This window comes from Cucurbita maxima, unplaced genomic scaffold, assembly GCF_002738345.1.
Source record: "Cucurbita maxima cultivar Rimu unplaced genomic scaffold, Cmax_1.0 Cma_Scf00039, whole genome shotgun sequence".
Classification (NCBI taxonomy): domain Eukaryota; kingdom Viridiplantae; phylum Streptophyta; class Magnoliopsida; order Cucurbitales; family Cucurbitaceae; genus Cucurbita; species Cucurbita maxima.
In genome coordinates this window covers 625,789-638,192 of record NW_019272055.1, presented here as the reverse complement: position 1 = coordinate 638,192, position 12,404 = coordinate 625,789, and the positions used below count along the sequence as shown (strand labels likewise).

At 36.6% G+C, this 12,404-nt stretch overlaps 1 protein-coding gene across 1 annotated transcript; it reads right to left on the bottom strand.

The window, feature by feature from the left end:
• Window positions 1–404: 404 nt before the first annotated feature.
• Window positions 405–11,137, bottom strand: LOC111469298 (DNA repair protein RAD5A). The gene is made up of 20 exons (XM_023114519.1): window positions 10,297–11,137; window positions 9,974–10,107; window positions 9,616–9,751; window positions 9,389–9,442; window positions 9,167–9,307; window positions 8,934–9,085; window positions 8,763–8,847; window positions 8,400–8,657; window positions 8,119–8,265; window positions 7,871–8,023; window positions 7,312–7,379; window positions 7,054–7,176; window positions 6,880–6,979; window positions 6,684–6,796; window positions 3,787–4,065; window positions 3,479–3,679; window positions 2,812–2,905; window positions 2,664–2,735; window positions 1,574–1,672; window positions 405–824 (listed from the first exon to the last, which is right to left on the bottom strand). The coding sequence occupies exons 1-20, from the start codon at window positions 10,876–10,878 to the stop codon at window positions 702–704; spliced, it is 3,114 nt and encodes a 1,037-aa protein (XP_022970287.1). The 5' UTR covers window positions 10,879–11,137; the 3' UTR covers window positions 405–701.
• Window positions 11,138–12,404: the final 1,267 nt, after the last annotated feature.

The window sequence follows — 12,404 nt, the reverse complement described above, 5'->3', positions numbered from 1 at the left end:
AAGCTAACATATGTCGTCTAGTAGATCCCCATCACCAAAAAAAATGGGTGAATCACCTCTAGACACAAAGTGAGTTTGTGATGGAGATCTAATGGAGATGAGATCGCTTGAAACTTTGAGGCATTTCTAGAAGTTCAGATAGCTATACAATTAAGACCAAACTTCCTAAAGTCTAGAGAAATCGATGATAACATACTAGAAATTAGATGTGATGACAAACTACAAGTAGACGTTTACTAAGTATTTTTATATTCATTATTTTCTACCTTTCTTTTTCTTTTTTCACCAACCATAGATCAAAAAACATTCAAGAGATGTGTTACAAAGGGGATTATCCTGAGGTATCATTTGTCTATAGAATTTCACCTTATATTATTATTTATCCTGATGGGTCACAAAGGGGATTATATCCCAAGGGAAACAAGTATAGTTTGAAATTTTAATTACTACAACCTCCAAGTTTGGGTACAAATTGATATATGACCAAATAATTTGTAGCACATAATTGCACTTGTTTCCCTTCCCGTCTGCAAAATTCCTAAATATACAACCCACCAAACACATCATTCTTATGTGTTCTAACCCATTAATATTCCCATCTCTAAACTCCCAATACTGTACACAATCAATTAATTTACAGCAAACTGTCTACCTTTACTCTAAAAACTCAAGTAAAGAAAATCTGTGATTCATTAACCGCCTCAAGTAAAAAGCATCTTCAATTCTTCAATTCTTGCACTTCGAACTTCTTGATCTGTTAAGGCACCGGAAATTAATCGCTGTTTTCTTGCTTGCACTGCCTCCATTCTTTCTTCCACAGTACCCTGAGAAGCAAAGTTGCATTTCAAACAACATTGTCACGTTTAAATGCAACTGCCAAACTTAGTTGACACGTTCACCATTTGTAACGACCCAAGCCCACCGTTAGCAGATATTATCCTCTTTGGGTTTTTCCTTTCAGGCTTCCCCTCAAAAAAGTAGCATACAGATACAGTCCCCTATTTAAAGACAAACACAAAACTTTGTCACCCTTCCCCTTAAAAGACAAACACAAAACTTTGTCACCCTTCCCCTTAAAAGACAAACAGAAAACTTTGTCACCCTTCCACTTCCCCTTCCCCTTAAAATCATACCTTTCTGAAGACTACTCACAATCCACAACTACTACTTCCACTAAGCATATCAACTCTCTATTAATACTTTTTAAAAGAGACTCCACTCATCTCATACTACAATTAATTCTAACTAAAACCAATGTTTAGATCACACACTACTCTACTCCTTACACCGTTATTAAAACGCATATGTTAGGGAGAGGTTTCCACACCCTTATAAAGGGTGTTTCATTCTCCTCCCCAACCGAGGTGGGATATTAACTGACAAATATTAACGGGCTAAGATCCTTTTCAAGTTTAAATGTCTATGAGCAAGGGTGTTTCATTCTCCTCCCCAACCGAGGTGGGATATTAACTGACAAATATTAACGGGCTAAGATCCTTTTCAAGTTTAAATGTCTATGAGCAGGCATCACACTCAATAAATTGTTTCCTTGAAGTTCGAAAAGAGATTGCACCTTCACAATAAAACGTCTTATCTTCACACTCTTAGTTTGCCCGATGCGATGAATGCGCATAACTGCTTGTTCTTCAACTGCTGGATTCCACCATGGGTCCTACAATCATTGTTTAAACCATAGACCAATTATGTTGCCATTACTGTTAAACAAATTACAAAGCTCTCTTTGAATTCGTAAAGAATGAATTGACCAAGCAGGTACTTCATGATTAGATAAAGAGAGGTAATGTCATTAAGCAGCAAGTATTAAAACGCTCAACAAAATGGCATTACAATTAGAAAATAATGATGGATGCAAATAATGCACATATAGCAAATTTCTTTCTCACGTTGCTGTTAGTCGTCCACGAGGGGGCAAATAAAGAACAGATTAATTTTAGAAAAGCTTTAAATAGTGGAAGTCCATTGAAACTACAAAATAAATATGAATCAATACCAACAGTCATAGTCCAAATATCTTTCAATCTTTCCATGTTTCCAAAAGGAAGGCTAAAGGATGGATTCAAGAAAAACTAAATCCGATTTGAGTTTTTGGCCGCTAGATAATAGACAAAAACTATGAATGGCTTTTGGGGAACACCCAATAGCAGTAATATTCTCTAATAAGTTCCTTAAAAAGTTCTTACAGAAGGGCAATGCACGAAGAGATGATCAATATTTTTCCCTAAATAATTAATCGCATATTACACATCTTCAAAAATTGAGAACTATGCAGACATTTGTGCTGATTTTTCCTAAAGCTTCGGAACAAGAAAAGAGATTTGGTGTTCCTTTTAAAATAAGAAACAGTGCATTGAAGCAACAAAAGAATGAGTCGAAGAGGGTGGGTAATCCAATCCAAAAATGAAGAGTTGTAAGAATCCTCAATCAAAATAACAAGCAGGCTCCCCAATTGTTTTGAATCAAACAGGAAGAAACGTTAATAACTTCCAAAAGCATTCAGGCAAACTAGATCAGTTAATGACAACTAGCACATAAGGTCCATAGAACCTTTGGCTTGCTCATAAAACTGTAACCAAGAAGCACTTGTATTATAAAACATCTATCAAGAAGCAATCGGCTTATATGGTTTGATCCATTAGACATACCAATACGAAGGCATTTGAAGCAGCTGTCAAATTTATTCCAACTCCACCAGCCTTAAGTGACATCAACAACACCTAAAGTCATAACCAATCCCGAAAAAATTCATTAAACAGCTTCCCACACTAAACTGCAGAAAATAAAATCGCATACCAGAATTCCATTATCCTCTGAAAACTCTTTTAGTACTTTTTCTCTCTGCTGTTGACTTAAAGTCCCATCCAAACGGAGAAAAGGAATATTACTCCTATGATGAAAAGAAATGTAATTACAAAAACCTTACAGGCAGGAAATTAAAGAATGATACAAGAAACCATAGAATGTGATAAAGAAATGTGATAAACAAGTAATGACTGGATGATGACTTTGATCCGTGATTAGTACAACTCATTCCAAGAGTATTAGCATAATTAAGGTTCAGACTCCCGCATAACCACACCTAACTACTTCAAAACAAAAGAAAATGATCATAATATTATGCAGTAATCATTAATTCTGTCATTATTCACATCTTTTTACATCCAATGGCAATGTATGGATGTGTTGTTACGAGCTATGTTAGACAGTTCTTTCATTACATATCAGAAAGCTTACACTTGCATGGAGTTAATAGCAGATAAACTGAAGTAGAAATAACAAGAAATCTTAGCCATTTCCTCCTTTTATTGTAATTGGTATTCCATTTTGTAATCCTTTACAAAGAGGATGCTCCACCATCTAACACTCTTTGTTGGTAGTGTTTTCAATATGTACCAATCAAAAGCAATACAATTACAGCCATGTGTCAGCTCATCATAAATGAAACTTTAAGATGACATACCGTGAGAGAGGAACTTGTAAAAGATCAAGAAAGGCAGTCCACTGGCTGAATAAAATACTCTTTGACCCTGACAAACGAATAGTTTCAAGTTCATTCATCAGAGCCACAACTTTGGATGATTCCACCCAATTTTTCTCAATATCAATCTGAAAACGATTCTCAGTTGGAGCGGTTACAAGATCCTGTCTATTGATGGTTTTCCTGTTGAGAAATCATAGGGTTAACACTTGAGTATGAAGTGGAGACATGCAAGTCAAAAGAAAACCAAAATAAAAATAAATGCATATACACTAAAATAAAATACGTACCTACAAACTGGACATAAACCAGAACAAGAGCTTCTCCAACTTGTCAAAAGGCACTCCCGGCACATACGGTGAGCACATGGTGTCAATACTGCATCTTCAAATACTTCAAGACATATTGGACATTCTCCATGTTCACCGCTGCGAAGCTCTTCCATAACTTTTTGGACATAAGCATGAGAAGGCAGATCTCTACCTTCTCCTACCTGTGTGTTTGGAGTGCCTTTAAGAAAACGCTTTGCTAGCTTATTTAGATCAGAATATTCTTGGGTATCACCTCGACTGCACAAACCAAAACCAAAACCACCAATTAGCATTCTCTCAAATGATAGGCAACTAGAAAGTATGCCATGGCCAGGAACCAGTTTACAACTTTCTCAGAAAGAGCCATTTAATTTTTCACCACTTGAACCCTGCATATATTTGCATTCAAACGATGCTCGTGATTATGTTATTCACTAAACAGCAGTGAAAAAGTCTATTATAGTTTTGTGTTTTTAACTAGAGAATTTTGTTGATGTTTAAAATTTACAAAAGGGATGTATTATCCATGATGTTTACAAAAGACCTTTCCAATTAGGTATGACTATAGGAAGAAAAAAATATTAGACAATTAACACCAAGATATAGTGTGATAAACAGGATTGTCAAAGAGTTTTGTATAAGTCAATGTCTTTCCCATGAATACTCTTTAATCTCTTTCTTTTCACCGATTCCAATAGAAAGCCATGATGAGATTTTTCCATAGTAGGACTTTTGCATTCGTGAATACATAGTAGGACCTTTGCATTCGTGAACAGGTGGTAAATTAAGCCTATATCCCATAAATCTATTACCTCCCTAAGAAAAGTGAGATGATCTGAAGATATTGAGAATCATTGTCCAAAAATTTCGATCGAATGTGCATCGTATAAGTGGCTTTGTGATTTGTTGTCTTTCTTGCATAATGAGTACCAATTTGGAAATAGAGTCATGTAGGCATTTCTTTGAAAATTTTCGCTAATGGTTTATGCACTATTTTCCATAGGAAAAACTTCACAATTTTAGGGTGATTTCCTTTCCATATTGACTTTCCTAGCGTTGGATTATTGCTTCTATTTTTTCCCCCATGTCCATCATCAAAAAATTTGCAGCCAAGACTCCTTCAACGTTGGGAAGCCATGTCAATGAGTAGTCAAATTGAAAAAAAGAAAAAAAAAAAATCTCCCGACGATTTTAATGGCTCAATTTGGCTTCAATTAGCTTGGTTGACTTGTTTAAACTATTTTGGATTGTTCCATCGTTTCTAACACAATTAAGGCTAGAAAAGATCAATATAGATACTGTTTTGAACAATTAATAATATGCAACACTATTTAGAACTGCTTTTAGGATAGTCAAGTTAGGTTGGCTCCACGAATGGACTCTAAACTCAATTTTCTAAATGAAAGAAATATCATAGGTGAAACTAAATACCAGTTAAACTGAACCTAGGACAATCCACTAGAATGTACTTAGAAGCACCAAGTTGAATCTAAAACTAGAAGTAAATTTACGATTGGGAGCACCTGAAATTGTTTGATATATGAATAACACGTACCATGTGGCCCTAATAACGTTTATTGCTTATGTTATGATATATGAATGAACTAGTGAGACACCATGATGCACTATGTATGATAATTCATACAATGAATATGTATGTATGTCTTATAAGAGATTTATGTCATGATAAACATAGAAGTATTATGTACACTATCTCATTGAATCATGATTTTTAATATGGAGTCTCATGCATGTATGTCATATGATCATGGATTACTTCTCCGACATGTTATGTACGAACATGTACACCATAATATTATTTGTGTTCCTTTCCTTTTGTTTCATTTGGTTTTCGCTAGCATGAGAGTGCACCAACCTATAATCAGGTCTAAGGGGTACGTTAATGAGTCTGCCTAGTGGGTTCATGCGTAAACCATGTATAAAGAAGTACTATGTATAAGGTCCGAAAAAGAAAATAGAGTCCAAGGAACAATCATAAAAATTAGATCTCACCAGTCATGACACATCCATGTGAATGCATTTTTCAACCTCAACAGTGGAGTCACTTACTAAGTCCTATATTTAACACTTCTCTAAGTAAAGGTAAAGGGCCCATGCACGATTGACAATGTCTGCTAAGGAGGTCATGGAAATAAAGTCATTGATAGATAGTTTTCCACATTTTAGTATATTCTAACCACAGGATAGTACGGTCGTGTTGTAGCTTTTGGACTCCACTATGAGAGTTTCTAAACCTTATTTTTAATTATGCTTTTACCATGTTTGCATTGTTTGTGAATATTGAAGTTCATGGAAATTTTAAGGTTAAAATTAAATTTTTAGATAGTTTACACTTGAACCAATCATGACATGCATGTCTATCCATTTGAAAAGACTTCCTAAAAGGACTCAGATCCATTTAAGCGGGATTGGGTACAATGTAGTTTAGCCGACTCTTGTGCTTTAGAGGTCATCAAGAGTCAGAAGTTAAGCCAGCACACATAGGTGTTCAGGATTAACGCTTGAACGACTCTTTTGTTGACCATATGGTAGAGAGGAATACAAGAGTCTAACATGGACAAAGATGTTTTTATTTTCTTGTACTTTTGGGTTCTCAAATTTAAGTACTTGTGTAATATCTTTGGGTTTTGTTGACCAACTGGAAATCCCTTTTTACTCCGTGGATGTTTTTATATTTCTTATCTTAATGAAATTCAGTTGATTGTACGTATATATTGAAACAACTTACAAAATGTTTGTTCAAGTGGCCTACAAAATTCTCAGCTTCCAGACGCTTCAGCATCATTGCAATCACAACACAAGTGCAGGAATGGAAAAGAAAAATGATATAGAACAGAGAGAGGAAGGGAAAGCACCTCATCACAAGAAAGGGATGATCACAACATTGGCGAAGACGTAAGAGTAACTCCAATATCGATGCATAATTGTGAAGGACACGTCCTTGCTCAACAAATTGGTCAAATTTCACCTATAATTTGGATAACATATTACGCACGGCAATAACTAAAACAAAACAAGCATGAAGTCTGTGCGCAAGCACCCATAAGTTACCTTGGATCTCTTGAAGAGTGCCTCATAGAAATCTTTTTCAGCATCTGTAAGTTCACAGTACATCACCTGAACATCAGCTGGAGGAAGAACTAAAATTGGCCTGCAACACCCACAACTTATGAACAAAATGTACATTTGCATAAATCAAATGACAAGTATCAGTCAGCCACAAACCTGCCTTCTCGATCCTTACTATATTTAGTCCTCCTCAGCATGATAGGCTTTAAGATGGATTGGACCAATTTTAGCACTCTCTCATCACCTTCCTCAAATGGTTTTTGAATGATTTTATTCCACCTGGATCAGAAAGGAAATTCGAATGATTCAAAAAAAAAAAGACATGCTACATGAAAGCATGCTGAAAAAATAATTCAATACAGCATAATCAAGTGGAAATATTTGAAATGCACAAAACATGCAATAGTAACTGACCATGCCCAATTTCCCCAAGGTTCAATCCGCAAAAATCGAAGAAGACTGAAGATATCCTCCAGGTTGTTCTGTGACAATTATATTTAATGGAAGGCAACCATAAGTGACATTAGCATTGATAATTCACAACAAGAAGTTACCCAGAATGAAAACATAGCACTGTCTTGAAGGCAGTTGAGCCCAAGACTCCAATATACTAGGTATTAGACAAGAACAAACAGTACAAAGTTGACAGTTAAATGCAAGCTATCAAGTAAGCTCTATGAGAAGCTTTAGTTGTTGATTCCACTGCTAGAAATAAATACTTTTTACAGCATGCAATATTAATATTACTTTAATAAATATGGTTCTAACTTTGACCTAAAAGACAAGATAGAAAATAATTCATAATTTCCATAGGTTTCTTACAGTATGCTCTTAAAACAGAAATTCCAAAGAGAGACATTTTGTTTCAAAATTATCCCCACCCCCCCAGTACACACGAAAAGCAAAAAAGTAAAATAGAACAAAAGGAACTGTTCCAGAGATCAAACGGCAAAGAACTTCACATAAATGTTACCTGGATAGGAGTACCAGTAAGACACCAGCGACGGTCAGCAGCTAATGCAGTAGCAGCAAGGGATACTTGGCTTTTAGAGGACTTAATAGTGTGAGCCTCGTCAAGAACCACTCTGAACCACCTAACTGAATAAAGTCCACCTTCTTCAGCATTCTACAAGCAGATATAAAAATAAATAAATAAATAAAAACACAACCCAGTAAATGTGAGTTCAGAAATTACCAACTTATAACAAAGTTTGCAACTACCTGTGCAGAAAATTCCGAGGCTAAAACCCCATAGGTAGTGATTACAACATCATTTTGTGCCAACCCTCTAGCATCCTTGGATCTAGTTTGCCCATAATGAACATACAGAGACAGAGATCCAGGTCGCACATGAGCTTCAATCTCTGCCTAAAAAACAAAGAACCATTGAAAGGAATTCTCAAATACAATTAACCATCTTACTAAACATGATACATGAAACAAATTGATGTTATGGAGTTTAAACAATTTGTGTCAGCCGAATGATAGAGAGGAACAAATACCTTCCATTGTCCTAGAAGGGACATGGAACAAATAATCAGATTGCCGCCGCTTGTTAAGGTGTTCCTCTTCTGCAACTTCTCAAAACCTGTAATTTTAGCCTTCTTCAAAGGATTCAAAGATTGGTCCATACTTCCATCATCTCCTTCAACTGAGGAACATGTCAGCTGACTATTGGATACTCCACCTCTTTCTGAATGGGCAAGAAGAAGGGATATGGTCATGATGGTCTTCCCAAGGCCCATGGCATCAGCCAGAATCTTTCATAAGTAATTATAAACCTATGTGTCAGTAAGAACAAAAATAGAACCAATAACACAAGCACGAATGTAACTACAGCAAAGGCTAAGTATTTAAGAGCGTACCCCTCCTCTGGCAATTTGAAGAGTGCTTGGGAACTCTGTCGTTGCTTCACCAGAAAAAACATTTAAATAGATGACAAGCTCCCTCCTTTAAAAGAGAGTACACAGTCAGGACATACACAATTAACGAGAACTACAGCTCATGAAACTAAAAAAAAAAAAAATCCAGCATACTCGTCTAATAGACGATAAGCTTCCCAACATGGATGAAGGGTTGTTGCAGCCTCATCCATGCACTTTCCTTTCTCCAGATGGATCATCCAATGAAGAGCCTGCTTTTGGTAGGGCCAAAGTTCACATAGCAGAGCACTAGGTGGATCCATTTCCTATGGACAACATATTTCAAAAAATTACTAGTCTGAACTGCACTCCACTAATTCACAATATTCTAACAAAAGTATTGCTACCTCCAGCTCTGAAGTGTTCCCAGCGCCAACAATATTCTCAAGATCGATATCTGAGATAGACTCTTCATTTTCAGTCCCATTATCATTTTGAGAACAATTCTTCAAGGTACGCACTAGTGAGGATGGCAGACTATAACTAACCTGCCGTTTAAAATGTCTTGAGTACAAACCTATCTTATATAATCAGCTATGAGTCATATGACAAAGTTATTCTGCTCAGACCTTTGAATCCAACAGTTGTTTTCTTCCACTCAAGTCCTCTGGAGTAAACTCAGCCTGATTTCATTCACATTACATTATTTAAAAGTGTCATGTATAGATTTATATAATTTAACACATCCACATTACACAAACAAGTCTATCCACTACCACATCAACTTTGCTCTTAAAATCACAGAAAAACATATGAATCTAAAAAAGTGATTGTTGCAGCGAACAAGAGATCTCACCTTCTTGAAAGATGTTAAACCAAGAAGCCGAAACAAAGTTGGGAGAGGATGAATAACTGACTCTGCAGCTGCACTGCTAGCTGCCTTGAGAGAGGTTTGCTGGTGCTTACGAAGCAAAGAACTGTTAATGTATACACTGCATTCCAAGGACATATAGTTTCATAAGCTAATCAAAGCTCCACATCATAAACAAGAAGTTTTACCTCATAGGAAACAAGAAACGTGTTTTTATGCCAATTGTTATACTAATGGTCAATCAGACAAAGTAAATTAACAATAAAATCAAGACAACATATGAATTAGAGCTCATATTGGTATCGACACATGCGTATTATACTGATGATGTTAGTAAGCTTACCTTACAGATAAAAGAATTGTATCCATTAAGGCCAGCACTTCTGGAGCAGATTTACACCAACCCTCTATCCTTACCTTTTTATCACTCACTAATGGAAGAAGGCATCGAGCCCAGTCATTGGGTATTCGACCAATCTGCCAAAATCCCATAATTTTTTATACGATAAGAACAGGATAATATCATTAACAAAGTGAGGAAAAGGCACTGAATGACAACAACACATCTGTCTAAGCCAAGGAAAAGCTAAAAAAAAAGCCTTCTAATTGTAGACCACTTGAAGAAAATCCCATATATTTAAAGAAACACAATCTTTTGTTAATTACCTCCCCTGAATCTTTTGTAGAAAACCTCACGATCTCCGAACAATTGGCCATGAGCTTTCCCTTCCCGGAAACCTTAGCCGATGAAGGCGTTTTACACCCATTTCTTGAAGGAAATGTGAACACCACTTCGTCACCAGACTTCACCTTCCTTCCCTTAGACGTAGACAGCCCAGCCACTTCAGCCCAGCCAACGAGCCACCACTCACTCCCAATCGAACTCGAACACGGACTGGAGGTTTCCATAACGGCGTTCTTGACCCCAACATTACACGGACTCCGAGTAGAACTTTCCTCCTCATACGACGGGAAATCTGCGCCTTCATCACAAACCCGCTTCGGCGTAGAGGCAACAGCCTTGCTCTCAGAACTCGAGACGCAACTAACATGAACATCATCACAATTCTCATGAACATGCGATTTATACCTCGTTCCAAAACTAGGGGTATCATAGATTATATTAATGGCGGCGGTGACGTCGTTTTTGGCCAAGTGGAGAGCTCTGATAACATCCATATAGGAGAAGTCGGGACCAACGATGGACCGTACTGTGGATACAAGTTCGTCGTTGATCTTGTTCCCCATTTGAGAATTGAAGGTCGAAACCCTAAACCCTGATGTCAAGAAAATACACGGCGAGAAGAAGATGGGCGTAGAACTGAAGAACTTATGAAGGTCTACTGATTTCTTTAATAATTACGGCGAGGAGAATGTGAAAAAATGGAAATCGAAGGTGTATGGAAATGGCGGGGAGAACACTATGAACAGAGGCAAGACGAGCAGTGAAAAAGGCGCGTGAGACGATCTTTGGCCGTGCCGTTTCCCGCCAATATGATGGTCCAAACTTTTGTGGCACCGTGGCCAATGTGTGAAAAAATCCGGTGAGTGACTCGACTTAGAAGGGATTTAGTATATGCAGCGAGAATTTGTGAGGGTCTTTCTCAATTTTTCATCCATGTAACTTGTTCATTCTATTTATATATGCATATTTGCATGTTCGTGCAAATGTGAGATTACCAAAATTTCATTCAAATTTGTGGAGTTTATTTGGAAAACATTCAATTTTGGTAAAACTATATATTTGACATCTAATATCTCACTAACTCCAACAAGGTTGACTTTCTCCATTTTAATTCAACCATTAATTTTAAATTAAAGTAATATTAAAGGATTAATTAAACAATTTAAAATTAATATTTAACCTTAATTCAAATGTCAATCTCAATCCATTCCAACCAATATCGATTACAATATCTAAATCTCATTAACCTCGTTAATCAACATTCGTTAATTACTAGGATACTCCACTATAGCCTAGTAGTTGCACTCCCCTCACTATAAATATATATTTGTCCATTTGATATAACCATGATTAGTAAGTCGATCCTTCACAGGTTGTTCATAACTAGAGTTTGGTCAATTTATTGTTTTACCTCTGAAGCTACTTCTTGTTCCTTATGTTCCACTTATCCTCTAATGAACAATTGGTTTGTGGTCCAACTAGTAAACCGAATCCTCTCCGGCCAATGAGAGGGTGGGGCCCCTTGTTCAAGATCTGGAGTTAGTATGTAAGAGAACTACCTCTCTACTATCCCTAGAAGTGGATAAGAGTGAATTCCATCGGCACCACGTGTCCCCAGCCATTCACCCAGTCTTACCTCTGAAATGGGAAGCCTATTGAGTCGGCAAACTCGAGCTACTCTCACCCATGCAAATTTAAGGATAATTCCGAATAAACAGGAGTTCATGGTTAGCTCAGGATTAAAATCGAATTACCTAAGTCATCGAATGAAAAAATCAGTCTCAACAGTAAACGACATTATAAAACGATAGTGATTTTCTTCATGGTCCGATCTTATGCAATACTTATTGCATAGGACGCCCCCACTCACATGTCTCCGCATGTACAATTTAGTGTTCACATTGTTTATATCACATAAAAAAGTGGGTTGTATCATAGTGTCCCCAAGATATGGTATTCAAATTTATCCCTGTACTATGATCATTTTGACTATATACTTGAACTTGATCCACTTTTATGTCTCTACATATAGTTCAAGGAATCATACTGTAGTCAGAGTGTTCTTAGTTTATTGGATTTAGATTAATAA